The sequence below is a fragment of the Puma concolor genome, chromosome A2 (assembly GCF_028749965.1).
Source record: "Puma concolor isolate L17-30 chromosome A2, mPumCon1.1.hap2, whole genome shotgun sequence".
NCBI classification, from domain to species: domain Eukaryota; kingdom Metazoa; phylum Chordata; class Mammalia; order Carnivora; family Felidae; genus Puma; species Puma concolor.
Genome location: NC_141668.1, coordinates 170,582,399 through 170,604,460, shown reverse-complemented (window position 1 = coordinate 170,604,460; position 22,062 = coordinate 170,582,399). Strand labels below are relative to the sequence as shown.

At 59.1% G+C, this 22,062-nt stretch overlaps 1 protein-coding gene across 3 annotated transcripts; it reads left to right on the top strand.

Moving 5' to 3' along the window:
- The first annotated feature begins 306 nt into the window (after positions 1-306).
- On the top strand, positions 307-21,448 carry THOP1 (thimet oligopeptidase 1). 3 transcript variants are annotated; one of them, XM_086699581.1, is made up of 13 exons: positions 307-467; positions 3,174-3,386; positions 6,177-6,325; positions 7,649-7,756; positions 10,274-10,376; positions 13,235-13,395; positions 14,759-14,894; positions 15,344-15,710; positions 16,062-16,263; positions 18,778-18,964; positions 19,123-19,251; positions 20,326-20,462; positions 20,944-21,448. In XM_086699581.1, exons 1-13 carry the CDS (start codon positions 452-454, stop codon positions 21,100-21,102), a joined length of 2,067 nt encoding a protein of 688 aa, XP_086555707.1. In that variant the 5' UTR covers positions 307-451; the 3' UTR covers positions 21,103-21,448. The 3 variants fall into 3 exon arrangements, with proteins under 3 accessions (XP_086555707.1, XP_086555709.1, XP_086555710.1); XM_086699583.1 differs by having other exon boundaries at positions 20,947-21,447; XM_086699584.1 differs by lacking the exons at positions 20,326-20,462; positions 20,944-21,448 and adding an exon at positions 19,955-20,241.
- Positions 21,449-22,062: the final 614 nt, after the last annotated feature.

Sequence of the window (22,062 nt, the reverse complement as noted above, 5' to 3'; positions counted from 1 at the left end):
ACAACTGTAAGATAGAAAGGTGACAAGCACGGATTAACACTGAGGCTGGAAGCCCAGACAGAGAACTACCGGCAGAAAGAACCGCATGCACACAGATTTTGAAGCAACCTCTGTGTGTGGTTTCCATGGAAACGTCCCTCCCGGGCCTCCCCGGAGGTTCCTCCCTCTCGCCGCGCGAGCCAATGATGAGCGGGGAGGGCTCCAGCGCGTGCGCAGAGTGCGATAGCGTGCCAAAGCCCCGCCACGGGTGTGTGGGCGGTGCTGGGGGCGCGCGTGCGCTCTGTTCTTCGGCGCACGCGCGCTCCCAGGATTCAGCGGGCGCGCGGGCGGCGGGCACCTCGGTCCCGGCTGCTGCGGCCCCTGAGCGGACAGAAGCGGCAGGTTGCCGCGGCTGAGGCGGACCGAGGCAGACCAGGTGGAGGAAGGGATCGCCGGTGCACACCCGCCCGCCATGAAGCCCCCCGCAGGTACTGGCTGGCGCGAGGCGGGGCCCCGCTCCCCGGACCCCGGCATCCCCTCCAGCTTCTCGCCTCCCGGAGTCGCGACTTGGGCCTAGGACCCGAGCCCAGTGACCCCCGAGTGACTGGAGCCTGGCGGGGATGCGTCGGTGAGCCGGAGATCCCGTTCCCTCGGCGGCCGAATGAATGGGCCAGCTTTTCCAGCGGTTCACTCATTCAACAAACTCCAGGTCGCGGCCGCTAAGGGCGGGTCGGGCCCAGGGGGTGCCGACTCCAGGGGAGACCCTGAGTTCTAGGCGGAGTTCCAGAGTCGGAGACAGACGTTCAGCCAGCAGGAAAGCAAGCGAGCGCCTTAGAGAGTGGTCAGTGGTGGGGCTGAGGGCGGTCCCGAAGGGCTTCTCGGAGGAAGCGGCATATCAGCCAGGACCCAAAGTGGAGAAGCGGCGGTGCCGCCAAGACCTGCGTGAGGCCTGTCCCAGGTGGCCGGAGCTGCGAGGGTCAACGCGTTTGCGTAGCAACAAGTCATTCTGGCTGGAGCACAGCCCTGGAAGGGCAAAGGGCGTCGTGAAAGGGTTTTCGTTATGGGAGGGATAGGATGTGCGTGTGGGATTATAGAAAATTCCCCGGGGGTCGTATGATGCCTCCTGGCATTTTCTCTTCCCGGTTTGTCTTCCCCCAGTTCTTTCTCCCAGCTGGCTGTGACGATATTGCATTTAATGGTAAATCACAGCTAGGGTTATTCGGGGAGTGTTGTCTGCCTTGTGTGCTGCAGGGTTGTTAGCTTGGAGACCCGGCTCGGGGGTGGGGATCTGTAGATACTGCAGAACGGGAGCGTCTGCTCCAGTGTTTCAAATCCTAGCTCCCTCCGGGAAGTTTGGCTGACAGTTCTGGCTTACACGGGTCTCCCACCTTTCCTGAGCGTCTGGAGCCCTCGGCTACCAGTTAACCCAGACCCACAGCTTCTCTCTGCTGCGGTTCTGAAGTCTAAAATGCTCTGCAGGCACAAAGATTTTCCGTAAACTCGGAGCAGTCACGTGGCCAGAATACCTGGCCTGTCTTGGCCTAAGAGACTTTTTTTTTTTCTCCCACGTAGCAGATGTCAGTGGTCCTCAGCCGGGGAGATCGTGCCTCCCCAGCAGACACTGGGGCAATGTCTGCGGACATCTGTGGTTGTCATGACTCGGGGTGCTCCTGGCATCGAGTGGATGGGCACCAGGGGTGCTGTTCAACACGGTACAGTGCCCAGGGTGGCCCCCACCCCAGAGCGTGACCCAGACACAGGTGTTGATAATACTGTTAAAAGCCCTGTCCTAGGGATGCCAAACACAGCACCCTGCGAAGATCCGTCCCCCTTTGTCCAGGACCACTGTGGCCCTGCTCCCCTCCCCGCCATGCTGGAAGGGAAAAATGGGGCACAGGTGGGTGTTTCCTGGAGCGGCTTCTGCGTATTCTGCTGGGGGCTCACACAGGACAGGCCTCTGTTCATTAACTCGACAAGAAATTGGGGGAAGGTGTAGCCATCTGAGCCCTACAGGTGCTACAGGGATGCCAGCAGGACATTCAAGAAAGGAAGATTGGCAGGGTCGGGGCTCCGGGCAGAGGGGGCAACCTGTGGGAAGGCCTGGGAGATACCTTGAAGAAAGCCAGTGTGCCTGAGCGCAGGGAAGTTGGCAAAACCAACTGGCCAAACCTGCTGTGCAGGACCCAGTGGAGTCGGGATGATCTAGACCAAGGGTCAGCAGACCAGCCTGTAAAGGGCTTATTAGTTCAGTCTTGGCAAGTCACATAATCTCCTTCTTCGTCACCTTTACCTTATGGGCTGTGCAGAGACAGACTTTGCCAGCCTCTGATACAGACTCCAGTAAAGGTTGGACTGGAATCCTGAGTGTAAGTGGAGCCCTGGGAAGGGAAAGGGGCAGCCCCACCTGCAAATGAGATGCTGAGAAAGGTGGGGTGCACACAGTATGCTAGTTCGCAGCGTTGGAGCTGAAGTCCGACTGCACGGGCTTGAGCCCCCGCCTCTGCTGCTTGCTGGTGTGGGATCGTGGCACGAGACTTGCATTCTCCAAATCTCAGGACCCCCGTCTGCAAAATGGGGGCCACATAGGTCCCAGAGTACAGAGCTGTGAATTCAGTGAGGGGACGAAAGCAAAACATCTTTACCCTGAACACCACACAGCAGTTCCCGTGACAGCAGTTCTAGACCATTAATCTCTTATCCAAAAATTCTCGTGGTAGGGATGTTCAGGACTCGGGAATTCCCCTATTTTAGGTAAGTAATATGGTGCAAACGTCACAGTACGACAAGGGACGTCGGAGGTAGTAATCAAACAAATTAACCCCGTGGAGTGCAGGTGTATGCCAAGCATCCGCCCCAGCCGGCCGATGTCGGGGCTGGGTCATCATGGGGCATCCTAGGTGCTTGGGGGTGTTGAGCAGCATCCCCAGACCCCGCCGCCCAATGAAGTAGCATCACTCTCCCGTCGTGACAAGTGCAGGCATCCCCACAGGTCACCCGGTGTCTCCCGGGTGCGGAATCTTCGTGTGCTTTAGAGGATCCGTCAACCTGTGTACCCCCATAGAGCCCCCGGTCCTTGTCAACCTGCATGGGGAAACGGTGCTCCTGGCCTTGCCCTCCAGCCCTTACTTACTCTAACCCTAATTCTGCCCTTGAAGCAGACACATTCAGTGTGGGGTTCTGTCTTCTCTGTCTAGCCTGTGCCGGAGATGCCCTGGACACAGCGGCCCTGTGCTCCGAGGTGAACTACCTGCGGTGGGACCTGAGCGCCCAGCAAATAGGGGAGCTCACTGTGGAGCTCATCGAGCAAACCAAGCGTGTGTATGACCAGGTGGGCTCCCAGAAGTTTGAAGACGTGTCCTACGAGAGCACCCTCAAGGCGCTGGCTGACGCGGAGGTGTCCTACACAGGTAAATCCAGGTCAGGACGCAGGCGGGGAGGCGGAAGCGCCCAGCCTCGGGGGAGGCGGCCTACTCCCCAGGGGCCGTAAAGGATCCCTCGGCCAGGCCAGGGGCAGCCTGGAGGGCTGGTTCTCCTACACACCCTACTGCACTCGTGGCCTGGCATACTTAGTTCTGGGCTGTGTCATCTGAGGGCTCAGAGCGGGACAGCACGTGTGACCGCTCTTCTCTCCAGGAGTCAGCTCGGGTGCCAGCCCCGAAACCAGAGCCCCTTCTTACCCCTTTCGTGTCACAGGAGAGCTGTGTTTTCTCTCTGGGCGACTGAACTGGGACCCCTTTGCCTCTCTTCTCCCCGCTGCCTCCCCCCTGTGCTTTGGGTAACCTGATGCCGTCAGGGGCCCTCATCACCACCCACCTGGATCCTCGTCTTCCCCTTGGGGTCTGTTTGCTCCCTTTGTGAGGGAAGGATGAGGTGCTCGGTCACATACCTACAGCCCTGCTTCCCAGAGCCCCTGTGTGGAGGTTGATGGCAAGGGGACAGAAGACCAAGCAAGTCTTGGGACGGAGAACTCCGAGCCCCCGGATCTCTAGCACAAGTCCTTTTCCGGGGGGCCTTTGGGAATCCTGGCAGCGGGGTTCTCCAGGAGCCTCCTGTGCGGGGTGTGCCGGATGGCAGGGGCTGCTCCGCCGCCTTCAGGCGGGTGTGCCTCAGGCTCCCCTTCCCATCTCCTTCCAGAGAGGCTCGCGGGCATTGCCTGATGCTAATTCCTGCTTCTTGGACGTGGCCCTGCCAGACGACCTTTAGTCTCTCCCCCACTTCACTCCCGCGGGCTTTTATTTCTGTCTCCTCTCAGTAGCCCACGGAATTTTAGAGGAGACTAAGACTGGATCATGGCCTTCCCCCCAGCCAGCCCCTCTGTCTTTCCACTGCCCTCTGGACGGAGGCCAGGGTCCTCGGTGGTGTTCCCTGTGCTGCACGGTTCCCCCTTTCTGACCCGCCTCTGCACTTTGTGCCTGGCCACGTGGCCTCGCAGTTGCTCACGCTGTCCCGTCTCGGGGCTTCCCACACCCCCCGCTTTGCAGGATGTTGGGCTTCTCTGTGATCACAGATTAACCCCCCGCAGGAGCCCCTTCCTGCACCCCCTCTGCTCACACAGCTGCCTGCATTGATCTGACAGCATGCACTGTTTTGTTGTCGTGCTTGGTGCGATCACAGGCGCTTGTGAGCCTGTAAATCCCAGACGGACGGACGCTGTTTCTGTCTTTTCACTGTCCCCTCTCGGGCAGCCAGCGGTAGGCCTGCCCTGGGGCCCCGGGCATGACCAAGCTGCGATTTGAATGCAGCTCTTTCCCAGAGTATGTGCTTTTTAAAACGTAAATGCTCTGTTGAGATCTGATTTATAGACCTTAACGATTTGCTCACTTGAAGCCTACGTTTCAGTGGTTTTTATAGTCACTTGTCTAAGCATCACCGTGTTCTAATTCTAGAACATTCTGCCATCCCAAAGGGAAATCCTGTCCCCATTGGCAGTCACTCCCCATCCCTTCCTCAGCTCTTGGCACCCACCAGCCCCCTTCCCATCTGTGGATGAGCCTGTTCTGGATATCATACACACCTTGACTCACACACCTCATGTCTGGTTTGCTCTGAGCAGTGTGTGTTCAGGGTCCGACGACGGGGCAGCAGGTGTGGGCGCCTCGCTCCTGTTTGCGGCCAAGTGACTTCCTGTGCGTGCCAGACACGTGTGTCTCCGTGCACTTTTGATGGGTGTTTGGGCTGTTTCTACTATTTGGTCATTACTGGGCCTGCTGCTGTGCATGTATGTGATTTCTGTGTGATCACGTGTTCTCATTTCACGAGGGTGGGTGCTTGAGAGTGGGGTGCTGGGTCAGGTGATACTTGTTAAAGCTGATGCTCTTATGGGGCGCCGGTGGCTCTGTTGCTTAAGCATCCGACTCTGGATTTTAGCTTAGGTCATGATCTTGAGGTTGGTGAGGCCAAGCCCCCTGTTGGGCTCTGTGCTGAGCACAGCCTGCTTGGGATTCTCTCTCCCTCTCTCTCTGCCCCTCCCCTGCTTACATGCACCCTCTCTTTTTCTCAAAATAAATAAGCTTGAAAAGAATTAGGAAAGAAAATTAAAGCTTATGTTGTTATGGCTATTCATGCTTCCTTTATTTATTTACTTATTTACTTACTTACTTAAATGTTTATTTTTGAGAGACAGCGTGAGCCAGTGAGGAGCAGAGAGAGAGACACACACAGAATCTGAAGTAGGCTCCAGGCTCTGAGCTGTCAGCACAGAGCCCAAAGCGAGGCTCAAACTCATGAACCGTGAGATCATGACCTGAGCCAAAGTCGGATGCTTAACTAACTGGGCCCCCCAGGCCCCCCTCCTCCCCCCGCCATGTTCCCTTTATTTAACAGAGTGTCAGCATGCTCTGTAAATTAGAAAATTGTTCATGAACGTAAAGTACTGCTCTCAGCAGCCATGGCTCTTTCCTGGGCCGGAGCCACTGGAGCCTGTCCCCATCTTGTCAGACTCCTCTGTTAACGGTCCTTCATGGACCTTGGAGTATTGTGAGTTGAGTCTGTTCCCGTTGGCCTGTGAGGTCCCCAAGAACATGGGCATGGGTGCCAGTGTTCCTTTCTTCCAGTGCCCACCCCAGGGCCCGGCGTGGAGAGTGTTCATGGAACATGGAGACGTGCGGGTGGGCTACGTGCCGGGCCAGGGTGAGGTCGATACTTGCCAGTTTCTACCCGGGGCCCGTTTTCACACCTGTCCTGTTTCCCTGTTTCAGTTCAGAGGAATATCCTTGACTTCCCCCAGCACGTCTCTCCATCCAAGGACATTCGGACGGCCAGCACAGAGGCAGACAAAAAGCTGTCTGAATTTGACGTGGAAATGAGCATGAGGCAGGATGTATACCAGAGGATTGTCTGGCTGCAGGTGAGGGGACAGCGACAAGCCCAGCGTCCGCTCAGCCCCGGGACGCGGCTGATGGGGCACGCACTAGGCCCGCTGGAGGTGGAAGACGGGGGGCGGGAGGTGGGGGGACAGACCGGTGTCCAGGTGGCACTGGAGGGTCAGAACCTCTCTAGATGTGATCGTTCTGTTCCTCAGACTTGAGAAGGTAGAGAGTGAGGAGCCCTGTGGGTGGCTGGTGGGCATCGCTGTGTGACAGTGTGAGTGCACTTAACGCCGCTGAACCATGCGCTTAACAGTGGCTAAGGTGGTAAGTTTTACGTTGTATTTTACCACAATAAAAAACATGAAAAAAATGGCAGAAGTGGGCAGGAATGCAAAAATAAAATATAAGATGCCTAAAAAAACTTTTTTTTTTTTTTTTTTAACGTTTATTTATTTTGAGAGACCAAGCGTGTGCTCACGAGTTGGGGAGGGGCAGAAAGAGACAGAGAGAGACAGAGAATTCCAAGCAGGCTCATTGTGGTCAGCACAGAGCCCAACGTGGGGCTCAGACTCACGAGCCGTGAGATCATAAGCTGAGCCGAAACCAAGAGTCAGACGCTTAACTGACCGCACTCACGTGCTCTGTGCCTAGGACTTTCTAAGCCTTCCCTCCGTCCAGCACATCTTTTTACTTTCCTGACCTTGTTGGGTGCCCTCTAGAGCTATCGTCCTGCCTCCTGGGCCACGGCTGCTGATGTCGGAAGTGAACCGAGATGATTCTCTGCTCGTTGTCTTAGCACCTGCTGCCGTGTCCCCTCGATGGCAGGAAGGCACACGAGTGTGCTTTGGTGCACGGACAGGCGGGTGGCCTGTGGAAGCACAAGCGGTGTCTTGTATTCTCGTTTTAAGATCTTTGCGGGTCAGCGTGCAGCGGGAAGAAATAGCTTGGAGAGCGCCTGTCTGTACTTTGCCCGGTTTCCCCCGCGTAACGTATTGCAGAACCGGTCAGTGTCACCACCGGGTTAAAGACCTTGATGCAGCCCCCCAGACTCATTCCCACGTAACTGTTCACCAGGGGAAGACCCTCTGGGCTGCTCTTCGTTTGGGCTGTTCCCCGTAGGTGTTTGTGAACAGGTGTTGTGTGACCCCAGTCTTCATTCTCTGGGACAAACGCCCGGAGTGCAGCTGCGGAGTCGGGTGGTAGTCGCACGTTTTGTGCCAAACTGCTCTCCTGGGCGGCTGCCCCATTTCATGCTCCCTCCGGTGATGTTGGAGTGAGCGACCCAGTTTCCCTGCTGCCTCACCAACATTCAGCAGCATCACGGCTTTTCGTTATAAACAGCCTTGACTTTCTTACTCCAGGAAAAAATCCAGAAGGACTCGTTGAGGCCAGAGGCAGTGCGGTACCTGGAGCGACTGATCAAGCTGGGCAGAAGGAATGGGCTCCACCTGCCCAAAGATACTCAGGAGGTGAGTGCCAGCTGGGGGGTGGGGGGGAGAGGGCCTGCGATCGCGGGCACCGCCTGAGTCCTGGTGTGCGCTCTATTGCCTCGGTTCCGGGCAGGGCGGTCTATGTGGAGCAGCTCTCTCTTTGCACCCGTTCTGCCTCGGATCCTCCAGGGTCCTGGTGAGGCTTTCCTGAGAGCGTGGCGCTGCCTCGGCTGCGGGGAGAGCGCATGGGGCAGGTGGCAGGGCTCAGGGGGTCCTCTCCGTGACTTGGGTGCAATGGCAGTAAAGGAGAAGCTCGCTCTGGCTGTGGGTCTCCTGTTCTCAGGACTCTGCTGTGACGGCATGGCTTCCTTCTGACCCCACACGGGGGGGGCGGGGGGTGGCGGGGGTTGCCCGCACCATCCAGTCCTCCGTGATGCCAGCACTCAGTTCTGACCCGTGTACACGGAGCTAGTGTCAGAAACCACAGCATCAGGGCTCGGCCCCTCCACGCCGCCCCGACCTGAGGCACCGGCCACAAGTCCAGGGTGTCCCTTGGTTCTGACCGACCGGCACTCCTCCCTCGGGTTTAATTCATTCGACAGAGTGGCTCAGAGAACTCGGGAAAAGCTTACTTCCCCTTACTGATCTATCGTGAAGGGTACCACCTAGAACCGCCAGCTGGGAGAGAAGCACAGGGCAAGGTCGGGGTTGGGGGGAGGCACGGAGCTTCGGTACCCTGTGTGCTTCGCCCTCATGGGCACCTCCACGTGTTCACCAGCTGGAAACTCCCTTAACCCTGTGCCTTAGGGCTTCTGTGGCCGCCACATCACTGCAGCCCGACTAGTCACTCCATCCGTGACTGACTCCCTAAGTAGGCAGGAGGGACTTCCTTGGCCACCTGCCCCCATCCTAGGGGCTTTCCAAAGGCATCTCATTAGGTTGCACTCAAGTGTGGTGGAAAGGGCTGGTAAGAGATAGCACAGTGTTCCCCACACCTCATCTCTTGAGCTGTTTCAGTGTCGTGTTGTCACTAATTCCAAGGGTTTAGGAGCCGTGTGCCAGGAATGGGAACGAAGACTGCATATACGAGTTGCTCATCAAAAGCCCCAGTCGTGGATGGCATCGCCTGCATTCCCTTCTGGGGCAGAGGGCGAGCAGGGCTGCACCTGCCCCCGTCCTGGGTTAATCGCTGGGGGTCTCTGTCCGCTCCACTCCCTTCTCATTTTCTCTGAAGGCCCCGCAGCCACACAGAGGGGATGGCCGGGACATGGGCTCTGGGCTGGCTGGTTTGCACATGAGGCACACATACGGGTGAGCTGGGTACCATCCCCTGAAACTGGCCACCCTTAGGAAAAGCCCTCCCTCCGGGGTCAGCAAGGCCCCCGATAGGAAAGCACCAGGGCACAGGAGACAAAAGACACAGTTAAAGCAGATACCAGATCCACACCCAGAGCTCAGTGACCGTGTCTCTCTTCTCACTTAGAACTGATTCTACCTTCTGGTTGGAGAATCAGGGAAATGAGGCGTGCTTGTGGTTAAAACCAATGCTGGTAAGACTTGAGTCGAATTCCATCTTGGAACCGTGGGATCTGGAATCCAGTGTGGTGTCTCAGCTTCTGTGGGCGCAGGTGATAAACTCAGCCAGAGCAACAGAAGCACAGTTGTACTTTTTTTTTTTTCCCTTAAGTAAACTTTATGCCCAACCTAGGGCTTGAACCCATGACCCCGAGATCAAGACTCTCATGCTCCTCCGGCTGAGCCACCCACACGCTTGCAGGGTTGTGCTTAAAGCTTTGTCATCACGTTGTTGAAAGTCCTGACTGTGACTTGAGAGCCGCTGCGCTGGGAGAGACACGGGGGGCTCCGGGTGGAGGAAGGACACTGGCCGTGGGCCGGATGGGGACCCTGAAGCCGAAGCCGTGCCTTGTTTCCTGGGGCACGAGCTGCTTTCACGCCTCAGAACCTTGATTGGCACGGCCGCGTTTGGTTTTGTGAGGCTTCGGCGAGATCAGGAAATAAGTGGAAGTGCCCGGCGCAGGGTCATGGCCAACGGAGGCTCAGTGCAACCATGCGGGCTGGTTCTGAGCCTGGGTCTCACCCGAGGAGCCCCCAGGTCACCGCACAGCTGTCAGCCACACTTGCCCGACCTTCCCGGCACAGAGCAGCTGTTATGCCCGAGGCCTGGGCTGGGCTCCAGGGCCCCCCCTGAGGCAGTGGTGGGCAGATGTTGTGACCCCAGGGCACACACCGCCCCCCCCCCCCCCCCATCAGAAGTTTCCTCCCTGAGGCTTAGCCCCGCTCCTCTGTCAAAATATCCAAATGCCTAAGCTGCAGACTCTGAAGGGAATAGGGTCCAGAAGGCTCTTGGCTGGGGACGCACAACAGTTGGGGACGCAAGCCCAGGTCCCCGGGGTCACCGAGGCCGCTCGGCATGGCCGGTGGGTGTCTGCGTGCAGACGGCTCTGCCTGCTTTTCCCGCTTCTCCCACTTTTCCTTGCAGGGGGGAGCCCCCAGTCCCGGAGGCTGTGCTCCTCACGGCTGTGCTCCTCCCTCCAGAAAATCAAGAGCATCAAGAAGAAGCTGAGTCTTCTGTGCATCGACTTCAACAAGAACCTGAATGAGGACACGACCTTCCTGCCGCTCACTCGAGAGGAGCTGGGTACTGGCCCAGGGCCTGGGGCGCGGGGGGCGGGGGCGGTGCTGACCTCCCACAGGCTTTCCAAGTGGGGGGGGGGGGGGATTTATGTCTCACCGCCCTGGGGAGGGGGTTTCTTCACTTGGAGCGCTCAGCACTTTGGAATCAACGTTTCTAGATCCTTCCTTGAGCAGCGGCAGGAGCGCTGGGTTAGGCCGAGGAGGTCTCAGCCGTAAGGCCCCTACCTGCTGCTCTTCTCGCTGTAACCTTCCGAGAGGGGCTGGGCTGAGTCCTGGCTGATTGCTGCTCCCAAATCCGGCCGGACGTGGGCATTTTGAAGGGAAAGTTCAGTTTTTACTTTTTTCCACTCTTTCCCCAAATGTCTAGTTTTGAAAAATTTCACAGCTGGAGGAAAGTTGCAGGAACAGCACAGTGGGAAGCCCTGTGTACTCAGCCTGTGCCGGCCCCCAGCTGACGTTGCACGTTCTGTCCGTTTACGTGGACACTGCTGCACGCATCCTTTTCACTGTCAGACCCCTGTCCGCGGCCTCGTGAGCCTTCCCCAGGACTGAGGCCATCCTTGGCCCCTCCGTGTACACCTTGCACTTGGGAGGTGGAGCCCTGAACAGCAGACCTCCTAGGAGACCCGTCTGGGCTTCCTTACTCTGCTGTCCCAAGTGCTGTCCCACGTGCCCTTTTTTTTTTTTTTTTTTTTAATGTTTATTATTTATTTATTTGTTTATTTATTTATTTATTTTAACATTTATTTATTTTTGAGACCGAGAGAGACTGAGAGAGCATGAACAGGGGAGGGGCAGAGAGAGAGGGAGACACAGAATCTGAAATGGCTCCAGGCTCTGAGCTGTCAGCACAGAGCCCAAAGCGGGGCTCAAACTCACGGACCGTGAGATCATGACCTGAGCCAAAGTCGGATGCTTAACCGACTGAGCCCCCCAGGCGCCCCTTAATGTTTATTTTTGAAAGAGCATGTGTGGTGGGTGGGGGGGAGGAACAGAGAGAGAGGGAGACACGGAATCCCAAGCAGGCCCCAGGCTGTGAGCTGTCGGCACAGAGCCTGATGCGGGGCTTAAACTCATGAACAGTGAGATTGTGCCTGAAGCAAAAGTCAGATGCTTAACGTATGGAGCCCCCAGGTGCCCCTGAGGACACTCTTCGTATTTGCTTCCCAGTCAGAGTCATGTCGGGGAGCATCCTGTCTTTACAGGCTCCTTTCTTGTTGAGCCACTCCTCAGCCGTTCACGAAAGTGTTTTCTTCCCACCTTTCCTGCCGTGGACGCTTCTGAAGAGCCCAGGCGGGCGGGTTTGCTGCCGCCTGGGAGAGCCCTGCCAGGGGCTCGGGGACCGGGTTTCCGACCCGTCCCCCGTGAGGCGGTGAGGCGCTGTGGCAGTGGTCCTGTAGCAACCGTCTCGGGGATGGGGGGCGGGGGCTCGGCCTGGCCGCCAGAGGCCCCCGAGGGCAGCTTTCTCTTAGGGGTGCCACGGACTCGAGTCTCCTGAACAGGGGCTGGCAGGTCCCTCGGCGCCGTCCTCTGTCGCCCTTCGTTCTGGTTTCCTTCCTGGGGCCTTGGGCGGCAGGTCCCTCCACGTGGACCCCACGTTTAAGGGCAGATGCCCGCCATGTTTCCCGGGCAGGGGAGGGTCCTGGGTCTCTGGAATTGGGCAGACGAATCTGCTCACCCACGCCGTCCGCTGGGCCGGCCTCCCGTATAGGCGGCCGGGGACCCCCGCGGAGCTCTGGCGGCCGTGGGACGGGCGGGGCAGTGACCAAGGCCAGGAGTCTGGTGGCGCTTGTTTTCTTCCGGTTGCCAAAGAGGGAGTCGGTGTTCAGTTACGGCAACACCGCCTCTCTCTCTCTATCCCCCTCCCCGAGTCCCAGCTGCTCTCCCAGCTCACAGGCCCCCAAGAGGCGCCTTGGGGCTGCTGCTGCTCACGCCGCACCGTGAGGGGAAGCTCCTGTGGACAGGCTTCCGACCCCATCGTTCCTTGTGTTTGTCCCTCATAAGGCAGCTTTCCCTCCCCCACTTGCTAGATTTATCAGCAGTCGTCAGTGTGGACGGGGCCCGTCATTCAGTGGGTTGGGGTCTGCTGCTGTCTCTACTAACTCGATGCTCAAGATGGTCTCAGTGCAACCGTGAGAGCTCCTCCAGGTGGAGGTGTCCCTGTGTTTTCTCGAGCAGCTTCTTTGGGACTCGTGCCCCAGGCCGTTTTGTCCTTGCCCTGCCTGATGTCTAGAAACAGCTGTGGGTGCCGGTGTGCTCACTGCTCCCAGGCCCTGTGGCAGAGTAGAAATGGGCGTCTGCACGCCTGTGTTTACACGCCGAGCCTGGAAGCTGTGACCTCCCAAGCTGTGCCCTGCCCGGCTCCGTCCACCCTGCTCCAGAGCGTCCCTTCCCACCTGTACTGAGGTGAGGGCCCCAGCCTGGCCTTCAAGGAGGTGTGGGCAGGTCAGAGCCAGGGGTGTGAGGCCTTGGCCCCTGGAGATGTTCAGTGTGAGCTGCAGGGGTCTGGGGTGGGGAGCTGGGGGGGGGAGGCTGTTGCAGAAGTGCGGCCACCAGGATGGCGAGGGCCGCAGGGGTCATCTGTCCTCCGCAGGTGCTGCTGTCCAGGGAAGGATGAGGGAAGAGACTGCAGCCCCCAGAAGCCCTCTGTCCAGGGTTGAGCCGAGTGGCGCTGCTCCTCCCTAGGAGCCTGGTGGGAAGGGCCGGAGCGCCACATCTTCCAGGAGGGGCTGAGGGTGGGGAGGCCGGGCGTGACCCCTGCAGGGTGTGTCCCCTGTAGGCTCCCGTCCCCGCCTGTGGGAGGGAAGCCTGGAAGCCTGGCAGCTTGTCGGGCCCTCAGCAGCCCTGGTCTTGTTCCTGCAGGAGGGCTCCCGGAGGACTTTTTGAACTCACTGGAAAAGGCTGGGGATGACAAGTTGAAAGTCACCCTCAAGTACCCACATTACTTTCCCCTCCTGAAGAAGTGCCATGTGCCGGAGACCAGAAGGAAGGTGGAGGAGGCCTTCAACTGTCGGTGCAAGCAGGTGCGGAGGCAGCGCCCGGGAGTCGCCAGGCCTATGCTCTGGGCCAGGCTCGGTGGTTGGCAGGCCGTCTGTGTCCACTGCTCCCAGGCCTTACGTTTGCTTGTCCCTGTGTCTGGTGGTGCTCCCCGGGCTCGAGCTCCCTTGTTCTGTTTTGTGTGGTGGCCTGGGCCCTCGAGCTGCAGCCCTGGGCGTCTTCACCGCTCAGACACCTGTTCCCACATGGACACTTGTGTTTGTTGTCCCCGCCCCAGCGTGGCCTCGGCCTCATTCCTCCTGCTCAGTGTCTGCAGCAGGTGATGGAGGGGCCCTTCGGCCTCCGTGAGGACACCACGGTGCTTGCGTGGCTGGGGGACGGGAGCCACCGGCTGGAGGCTGAGCCCCTTACAGGGTGACAGGGAAGTGTGTGCTCAGGTCCCGTGTTCCCTGCTTCCCGGACTGAAGACCGACCACGCTGGCCTTAAGGAAACGATGTTTTCGGGTCGCCTCCCTCAGATCGAGATGTGGCCCTAGAGAAGCCCGCTCACACGGGCGGGGGCTGCAGGAACGGGGGTGGTGGCTCATGGAGGAGCCGGGGATTCTGGTTCTGGTGGGGACGTGCCACTTCTGGGGTGTCAGCAGCAACTTTATACTGTTGAGAGCAGAGCCCTCAGGTCTGTGATCAGGACTGGTGGGGTCGACATCACCTCGTCCTCGTGGCCCGTCCCACCCCCAGCCTCGACCCCTGAGCCCCCTGGTCAGGAAGGTTTCCACTCAACTTCCTGCTTGTGGACCTGATTGGTAGGAGCATTCTGTTTTTTGTTTTTGTTTTTGTTTTTAATATTTGGCGGAGGGGCAGAGAGAGGGAGGCAGAGAATCCCAAGCAGGCTCCGCGCCATCAGCGCAGAGCCCAACGTGAGGCTTGAACTCATGAACTGTGAGATCATGACCTGAGCCCAAGTCCTGGGTCGGACGCTCACCCAGCAGCCACCAGGCACCCCGTGAGCGCTGCGTTCTGCACAACCCTCTCTTTCCCTTGGAAACGAGTCCCATGCGTTTCACTTTGTGTTGGTCCCGTGAGTTTGCTTGGCTGGGTCAGCCCCTCGGAGGTGCCTGGGGCCAGGCCTGGACCGGTGGGCAGCTCCCCGTGCACACCCCCCGAGGCTCTCCTGCAGTCCCGGCCCCATGTTGCTCTCCACTCACGGCCTCAGAACCCCTCACAGTTTACGCTCTCACTGGGTCCAGATGAGACTTGAGGGTTCATAGAGACTCAGGCGTTATGGCAGGGTCACGTGGCGGGCACCGAAATCTAGGCCAGGGAAAGGAGGGAGGGAAACGAGCCAGCTGGGTCCCGGCGCCCACAGAGCTGCTTGCTGGTCGGTTCTAGGAGAACTGTGCGATCCTCAGAGAGCTGGTGACCCTGCGGGCCCAGAAGTCCAGTCTGCTGGGGTTCAGCACGCACGCCGACTACGTCCTGGAGATGAACATGGCTAAGAGCAGCCAGGTGGTGGCCACGTTCCTAGGTAAGCCTTGCCTCCCCTCAGCCTCCTGCCATGGGTCCCAGGAGCGGCGTTTGGGTGGTTCTTGACTGCGACGTGCAAGCGCCTCGGAGAGCTGTGTCCTGTCCACCCCAGAGGGAATCCCGACACCTCCCTAACCCTGTTCAGCCTCGAGGGGCCCCAGCCCAGCAGCCAAGCATGGGGCTCTGGGGTGAGGCTGAGTCCGCCTGGCCCTGTGGCTTCCTGGCATGAGCTCTGGGCCAGCGTCCCCACTGTGGCCATCCTTTCCCGCTCGTGGACGGGGCAGAGCCCCCCTGGCTGCTGAGGGCGATGTATCACCCGTGTTTGAGTTGTGCTGGCGGCCCGGGCCTTCCTCCCGGGTGGGGCGCCGGGGCCATCGTGCCGCGGCCTGGGGCCTGTGGGGGCGGCCGCCGCAGGAGGTATAGCCTTGCCTTCCCCTGTGTCCTCCCCAGACGAGTTGGCCCAGAAGCTGAAGCCCCTCGGGGAGCAGGAGCGGGCCGTGATCCTGGAGCTGAAGAAGGCCGAGTGCGAGAAGCGGGGCCTGGACTTCGACGGGCGCATCAACGCCTGGGACATGCGCTACTACATGAACCAGGTGGAGGAGACCCGCTACAGCGTGGACCAGAACCTGCTCAAGGAGTACTTCCCCATGCAGGTGGTCACCAAGGGACTGCTCAGCATCTACCAGGAGCTGCTAGGGCTAACCTTCAACCTGGAGGAGAACGCCACCGTGTGGCACGAAGATGTGAAGCTGTACTGCGTGAGGGACTCGGCCTCCGGGAAGGTCATCGGGAAGTTCTACCTGGACCTTTACCCGAGGTGCGTGTGAGCTGGGCGACCCTTCTCTGAGCCTCAGCGTTTCCATCTGTGAAATAGGTTGTGTCCGCCACAGCGCGGGGCCAGGTGAGGGGCCGGGAACGTTCACCGTCCAGGGAGGCGGGTGGGTGCCCGGGAGGTTCTGCCCGAGTGGGGCGGGGGGGGACGGGTGGTGGGGCAGGACCCCCGCTCCTGAGAAGGAAGCTCGAGCCTCTCGATCTGTCCAGTCTTCCGGGTTGATTGGGGGCTGCAGAGTCAGAGAGTGGCGGAATCGGGGACCCTTATGGGCCTCTCTGGGCCAGCTGGGGGATGGAGTAGATCCCTGGCTGGGCCTGACACGGCCTCCTTCCCCAGGGAAGGGAAGTACGGGCACGCGGCCTGCTTTGGCTTGCAGCCGGGCTGCCTGCGGCAGGACGGGAGCCGCCAGATCGCCATCGCGGCCATGGTGGCCAACTTCACCAAGCCCACCCCGGATGCCCCCTCCCTGCTGCAGCACGACGAGGTGGAGACCTACTTCCATGAGTTTGGGCACGTGATGCACCAGCTCTGCTCTCAGGTGGGTGCAGGGGGCGCGGGGGCAGGCGGTGCTGCTGGTTAGCGGGTCCGGAGGCAGCCTCCTCCCTGGTGGAGTCTTCCTCTGATGTCCCCATGGCCACAGTAATGCCCTGTTGTGCCACTTTCCAGCATGGAGCCCTACAGACGGCCGGCTTCATGGGCAGCAGCAGGGGCTGGGGGTCTGACATCAGCTGTCCAAGGGCCGGTTCCTCGTGAGGCCACTCTCCTCGGGGTGCAGACGGCTGTGTTCTCCCCCTGCCTTCATAGGGTCGTTTCTCTGTGCATGTCTGCGTCCTTATCTATTTCTCTTTTTTAAATATTTATTCACGTTGAAAGTTCGCATGTGTGTGCACAAGCAGGGGTGGGGCAGAGAGAGAGACAGAATCCCAAGCAGACTCCATGCTGTCAGTGCAGAGCCCGGCGTGGGGCTCAGTCCCACAACCATGAGGTCATGACCTCAGCCGAAATCAAGAGTTGGACGCTCAACTGATTGATTGAACCACCCAGGTGCCTCCCTCATGTCTTATAAGGATAGCGGTCGTTGGATTAGGACCATCCCAGTGATGTCATTTTAAGTTGAATACCTTGGTGATTGTTCACCAAGGTGTATAGCTGCCAACCAGATGTTTTGGAACATTTCCATCGTCCAGAAAGAGTCTTCACGTCCCTTAGTTGTCCCCACTCCTCCCCCGGCCCCCACGAGCCCCCTTCCCGTCCATGGAAGAACCTGTTCTGGATGTTTCACATACGTGGACTCACACCCTGTGTGGCCTCTTGTGTCTGGTTCCCTCCCTGAGCGTCGTGTGTTCAGAGATCCTTACGCCGGGCAGCGGGTGTGGGCGCCTCACTCCTCGCGGCCGAGGGACATGTGTGTGCGTGGGTAGAGCGCTGAGAAGTATCTTTTGAGCAGATGTTGACTGTCGTGTTTTTCTCTTTCACGTTTTGCATCTTTGTGTCTTGTTGAAGAAATCATTTTCTAACCCAAGACACTAAGTTTTTCTCCTAATTTTCTAGAAGTTTCAGTTTCAGCTCTTTGTGTTGGTCTGTCGTCCACTGTGAGTTAAGTGTCGTATGTGGTGTGAGGTTGGGGGTCGGCCCTCACCTACAGCAGCCACGCAGGGCACAGCCAGTGTCTACACAGCACTAGCCCCGTGCACCCTGGTCTCCTTGTCAGCTCTGCTCACGTGCCCTCTTCCTGCCTCTGCGCTGTGCTCTTACTGGTTATTTCCCAAAACTAGAACTCTCGTGGCTCCCTCATTTCCTTCAGGCCTTTTCGGACACACGTTACCACCATTCAGAGTTGTGTAAAGTTGCCGCCAACACGGAGTTCGCGGATACTGAGGCACCGCTCCTGGGGGAACACACAGGTCCCTGCGAGCCTCTGGTCACGACCCACCGATATGTAACCTCGCGTCACGTGTTTCTGTTGAAAGACACCTTTCCTGCGTCGTTGCCGTAACACTGAACTCACGGCCGACGGTGCTATAGCTCGTGCCTGAAGGAAGGGCCTCTGACCTGTGTGCTATCTCGGCACATCACGGCCTTCTTGTGCTCAGGAACACCAGACAGTGCTTCGGCGTGACAATTGGGATCCGTTTCAGGCAGACCACCTACAAAAACAAAAATGCAAATAAAAAGGTGGGGGGGGCTCTTGGTAGTTGACGAAAAGGACACTGGTTTACAGTCAGAGCCGAAACCCAAAGGCAGAGCATCAGAGGGTCACAGGGTGCCGCAGGTGTTGGTTTTGGGTTGAAAAGTTTAGCAAGTAAGGGTGCCTGGGTGGCTCGGTTTAGCATCCGACTTCAACTCAGGTCATGATCATACAGTTCATGAGTTCAAGCCCTGCGTCGGGCGCTGGGCTGACAGCTCAGATCCTGGAGCCTCCTTTAGATTCTGTGTCTTCCTCTCTCTCTGCCCCTCCCCCCACTCGCATATGGTCTCTTCTCTCTCTCAAAAACAAATATTAAAAAAAAAAAGCCTAGCAAGTAGGTGAGGTCACAGAGGTGTCAGTAACAAGGGCAGCGTGTGCCTCCCCCAGCCCTCCACCGTTGCCCTGCTTCACTCTGGGCCGGGCAAGGACTCGCCCAAGGTCGTGTGGCTCATTTGGCTGCCGGAGCCAGGTTCTAGCACTACTTGACCAGGCGCCGTGTTTTTCAGGAAAATTTCAGACAAAAGTGGAGACAACACCGGGTGCCTTGCCACGTTGCCTTCCAGATCCCTTCGTTTCCGGGCCAATGCCTTTTGCAGTGTAGGGCTTTTTGAGAGCGGTGGCTTTATAGGTGGAAGAAGGGAGCATAGGTGGCCTTCAAGGGTGGGCATGCTCCCCGCCTCCTCATGTACTGGGCTGACAGCCCCCCAGGAGCCTCAGGTTTTGGGGCCTCGCGCAGCTGTTGTCTGCTCGCCCTGGTGTGCTTGTTAGGGGGGCACCGCATGCCCGTGTGCCCAGGCAAGGCCAGTGGGCAGGAGCGGATCGGGCAGGGTCCAGACCTTCCTGCGGCTCTGTCCGCCCATGCAGGCGGAGTTCGCCATGTTCAGCGGGACGCACGTGGAGCGGGACTTCGTGGAGGCACCTTCACAGATGCTGGAGAACTGGGTGTGGGAGAAGGAGCCGCTGCTCAGGATGTCCCAGCACTACAGGACGGGCGACACCATCCCCCAGGAGCTGCTCGACAAGCTCATCAAGTCTCGGCAGGCCAACACAGGTGCCCGCGGGGGGAGCCGCTTTCCTGCCCAGGCCTCTGGGGGGAGAGGGAGTCCTTCACGCCTCACCCAGTGAGGGCAGGCGTGTGCCCTCATGGGTTTTCTCCACCGCCTGGTCAGGAGCACAGAACCAGCCTCCCCATCTCCTTCCACACGCCAGGTCTCTTCAACTTGCGCCAGATCGTCCTGGCTAAGGTGGACCAGGCCCTGCACACCCAGACGTCTGCAGACCCAGCTGAGGAATATGCCCGCCTCTGCCAGGAGATCCTTGGGGTCCCAGCCACACCAGGTAGCTGCTCGCGAGCTGGGCCCGCCTTGGGGGTTGGGGCTCAGCCATTCCCCAAGTTGGAAGGATCTAGTGATTTCTTTTTTTTTTTTTTTTTTTTTATGTTTTTATTCCTTTTTGAGAGAGACAGTGTAAGCGGGGGAGGGCCAGAGAGAGAGGGAGACCCAGAATCCAAAGCAGTCTCCAGGCTCTGAGCTGTCAGCACAGAGCCCGAAGCGGGGCTTGAACTCACAGACTGTGAGATCATGACCTGAGCTGAAGTCAGACGCTTAACCGACTGAGCCACCCAGGCGCCCCGGTAGGATCTAGTGACGTTTGAAGGGAGTCAGGCCAATTTACAGGTTGCAGCTGAGGCCCAGGAGGAAGCACATGGCTTCAGGCCGGCCGCGGGTGCATGTGGGCAGCTCTGCCCTTTCTTGCTGTCACTCCTACTGCTCAGGCCGCGTGCTGCTCCATCACCACTGGCACCTGTGCCCTCCGACATGTCGCTTTGGAATAAGCCTGGAAAGGTGCGGGAAGGACCAGGGATTTCACACCCTGGAGATAGTAGATAAAGTATTAACGCGTATGCTCGTCCGTCAGTAGCACAAATGCTCGGATTAATATGATCGAAGATAATCGGCATTTTGGTGTAGGGTGTGTGGCGTTGGTTTATTCCATAGCGTGTAGAAAGTTCCTTCAAAAAGCTTTTTTATTTTTATTTTAGAGAGAGAGGAACAGAACGCATGTGCGCAGGGAAGGTGCAGAAAGAGAGAGAAAGAGCGAATCCTGAGCAGGCTGCATGCTCAGCACGGAGCCCAACGTAGGGCTCGATCCCATGACCCTGGGATCGTGACTTGAGCCGAAATCAAGAGTCGGACACTCATCCGACTGAGCCACCCAGCGTCCCTCCTTTTGCATAAACTGTTGAGCGTCAGCAGATAGTGGGCAAAGATGTATTTCCCCGGGCCAAGTTGTCCAGCTCCTGCTTTCTAGAAGTGTCGGGCCAGTTCTCCTTGCGGGTGTGTGGGGGTCGTCTCTCATGGGGCCCGGGGGATGCCTGGGGCCGCAGTGAAAGCCGCACCGCGTCTGTCCCAGGGACCAACATGCCTGCGACCTTCGGCCACCTGGCAGGTGGCTATGACGCCCAGTACTACGGCTACCTGTGGAGCGAGGTGTACTCCATGGACATGTTCCACACGCGCTTCAAGCAGGAGGGCGTCCTGAACGGCAAGGTGAGGGAAGGCCGGCCGCTCACTGGGGCGGGGGGCGGGGGCACACCTGCCCGTGGAGGGAGCAGGTGACCTTTCAGCTCTGCTCCCCGCTGCCCAGGACCAGGCTGGGAGAGCCGAGGCACCTGCTGGTCTTTGCCAGGTGCTCGGCCCTGAGGGGCCGCCACCCTAGACCCTCCCGGGGCCGGGTGCTCAGCCGGCTTTCCAGACCTGCGTTTAGCCACCATGGCGGCTTGACCACCCGTGTGGTGGGGCTTGGCCTGGGCCTCACTCCCCATGCAGATGAAGGGCCCCGAGGAGTTTCTGAGGACGGGCTTCCTGCACACGTGTGCTCGCGCACAGTCACACACACGTGCCCACGAATGCACGTGCGCTCGTGCCCACGCGTTCTCTCTGGTGCTGATTCAGGCGCCCGCAAGCCCGCTTGTGGCTGGGAGAGGGGAGGGGAGGGGATGTGCGAGGGCTGATCTGGGTCTACTCCCAGCAGGTCGGCATGGACTACAGGAGCTGCATCCTGAGACCTGGCGGCTCCCAGGACGCCAGCGTCATGCTGAAGCTCTTCCTGGGCCGAGACCCCAAGCAGGACGCCTTCCTCCTGAGCAAAGGGCTGCAGGTGGACAGCAGCGAGCCGCCGGCCTGCTGACACGCCAGGGCTCCGAGGGCCCCAGGCCGCGGGCTCAGCCCGGCCCCAGCTCCCGCCGCCCGGGAAACGGGGTGCTTGCTGCTCAGGGTGGGGGCGGGGGTGGGGCGAGGAGAGGCGCTGTTCGCCCTCCCTGTTCGTTCCCCGCATCCGGTCTCCACGGGCCGCCCTCGGTGGCCGGCCCGGGCTGGCGAGGTCTTCTCAAGGTGCCTGGAGAACTCTGAGCAGTCGAGCCCGCCACTTTGTTGCACTAACCCGTCCCTTCCCGGGAAGTTTTCTGAGTGAAAAATGGTTCTTTGAAATGCAGCCATTAAAAAGAAAAAAAAAAAAAAAAAGAGAAGAGCGAGACTGTCGGCCTGGTCCCTGACTCTGTCCCTCCTGCCACAGAAGAGCAGGCTGTCACAGGTGGATGGAGCTCTTACTGCGCTCAGTAAGCCCTAGATGTGGTTGTGATCAGCCCCCGGGCCAGGGACAGCTGCTCTGCGTGAAGTGTTCTGGATGGTGATGGGTGTGGGTCTCTGGGAGCTGGTCGAGCTGTCACAGAGCGTGCGGGGACAGGCCTGCGGAGGAGACCCGCGGCACGGGTGTGGCCATACTGCTCTCCAGGCTGCTGCCGGCTGCCCCCTTTCCTGTGCAGCCCACGTAGGACCAGGCTCAGCCCTTCCTCGAAGCCGCAAGGCCAAGACCGCCCGCCCACCTGTGCCCATGCAGGGGGGTGGCTGGAGCATGCAGCGAGCCGCGGCCCACCCTCCGGCCCCTGAGCCAGCCTACTGGGCAGAGCTCCTGTCCCCCCACCCCTTGGACACACTCGGGGATTTGTGATGTGACGGTTTCTGATTAGCGGGCACAGTTGCTGGAAGCCAGGCTGTGACATTCTGGTCCGTGTGACCTTGAGTAAGGCATATGTGTGGCCCTCTTGGCCCAGCCCCGTCTGGCTGGTGGCAATGCAGCCAAGTCTCGGTA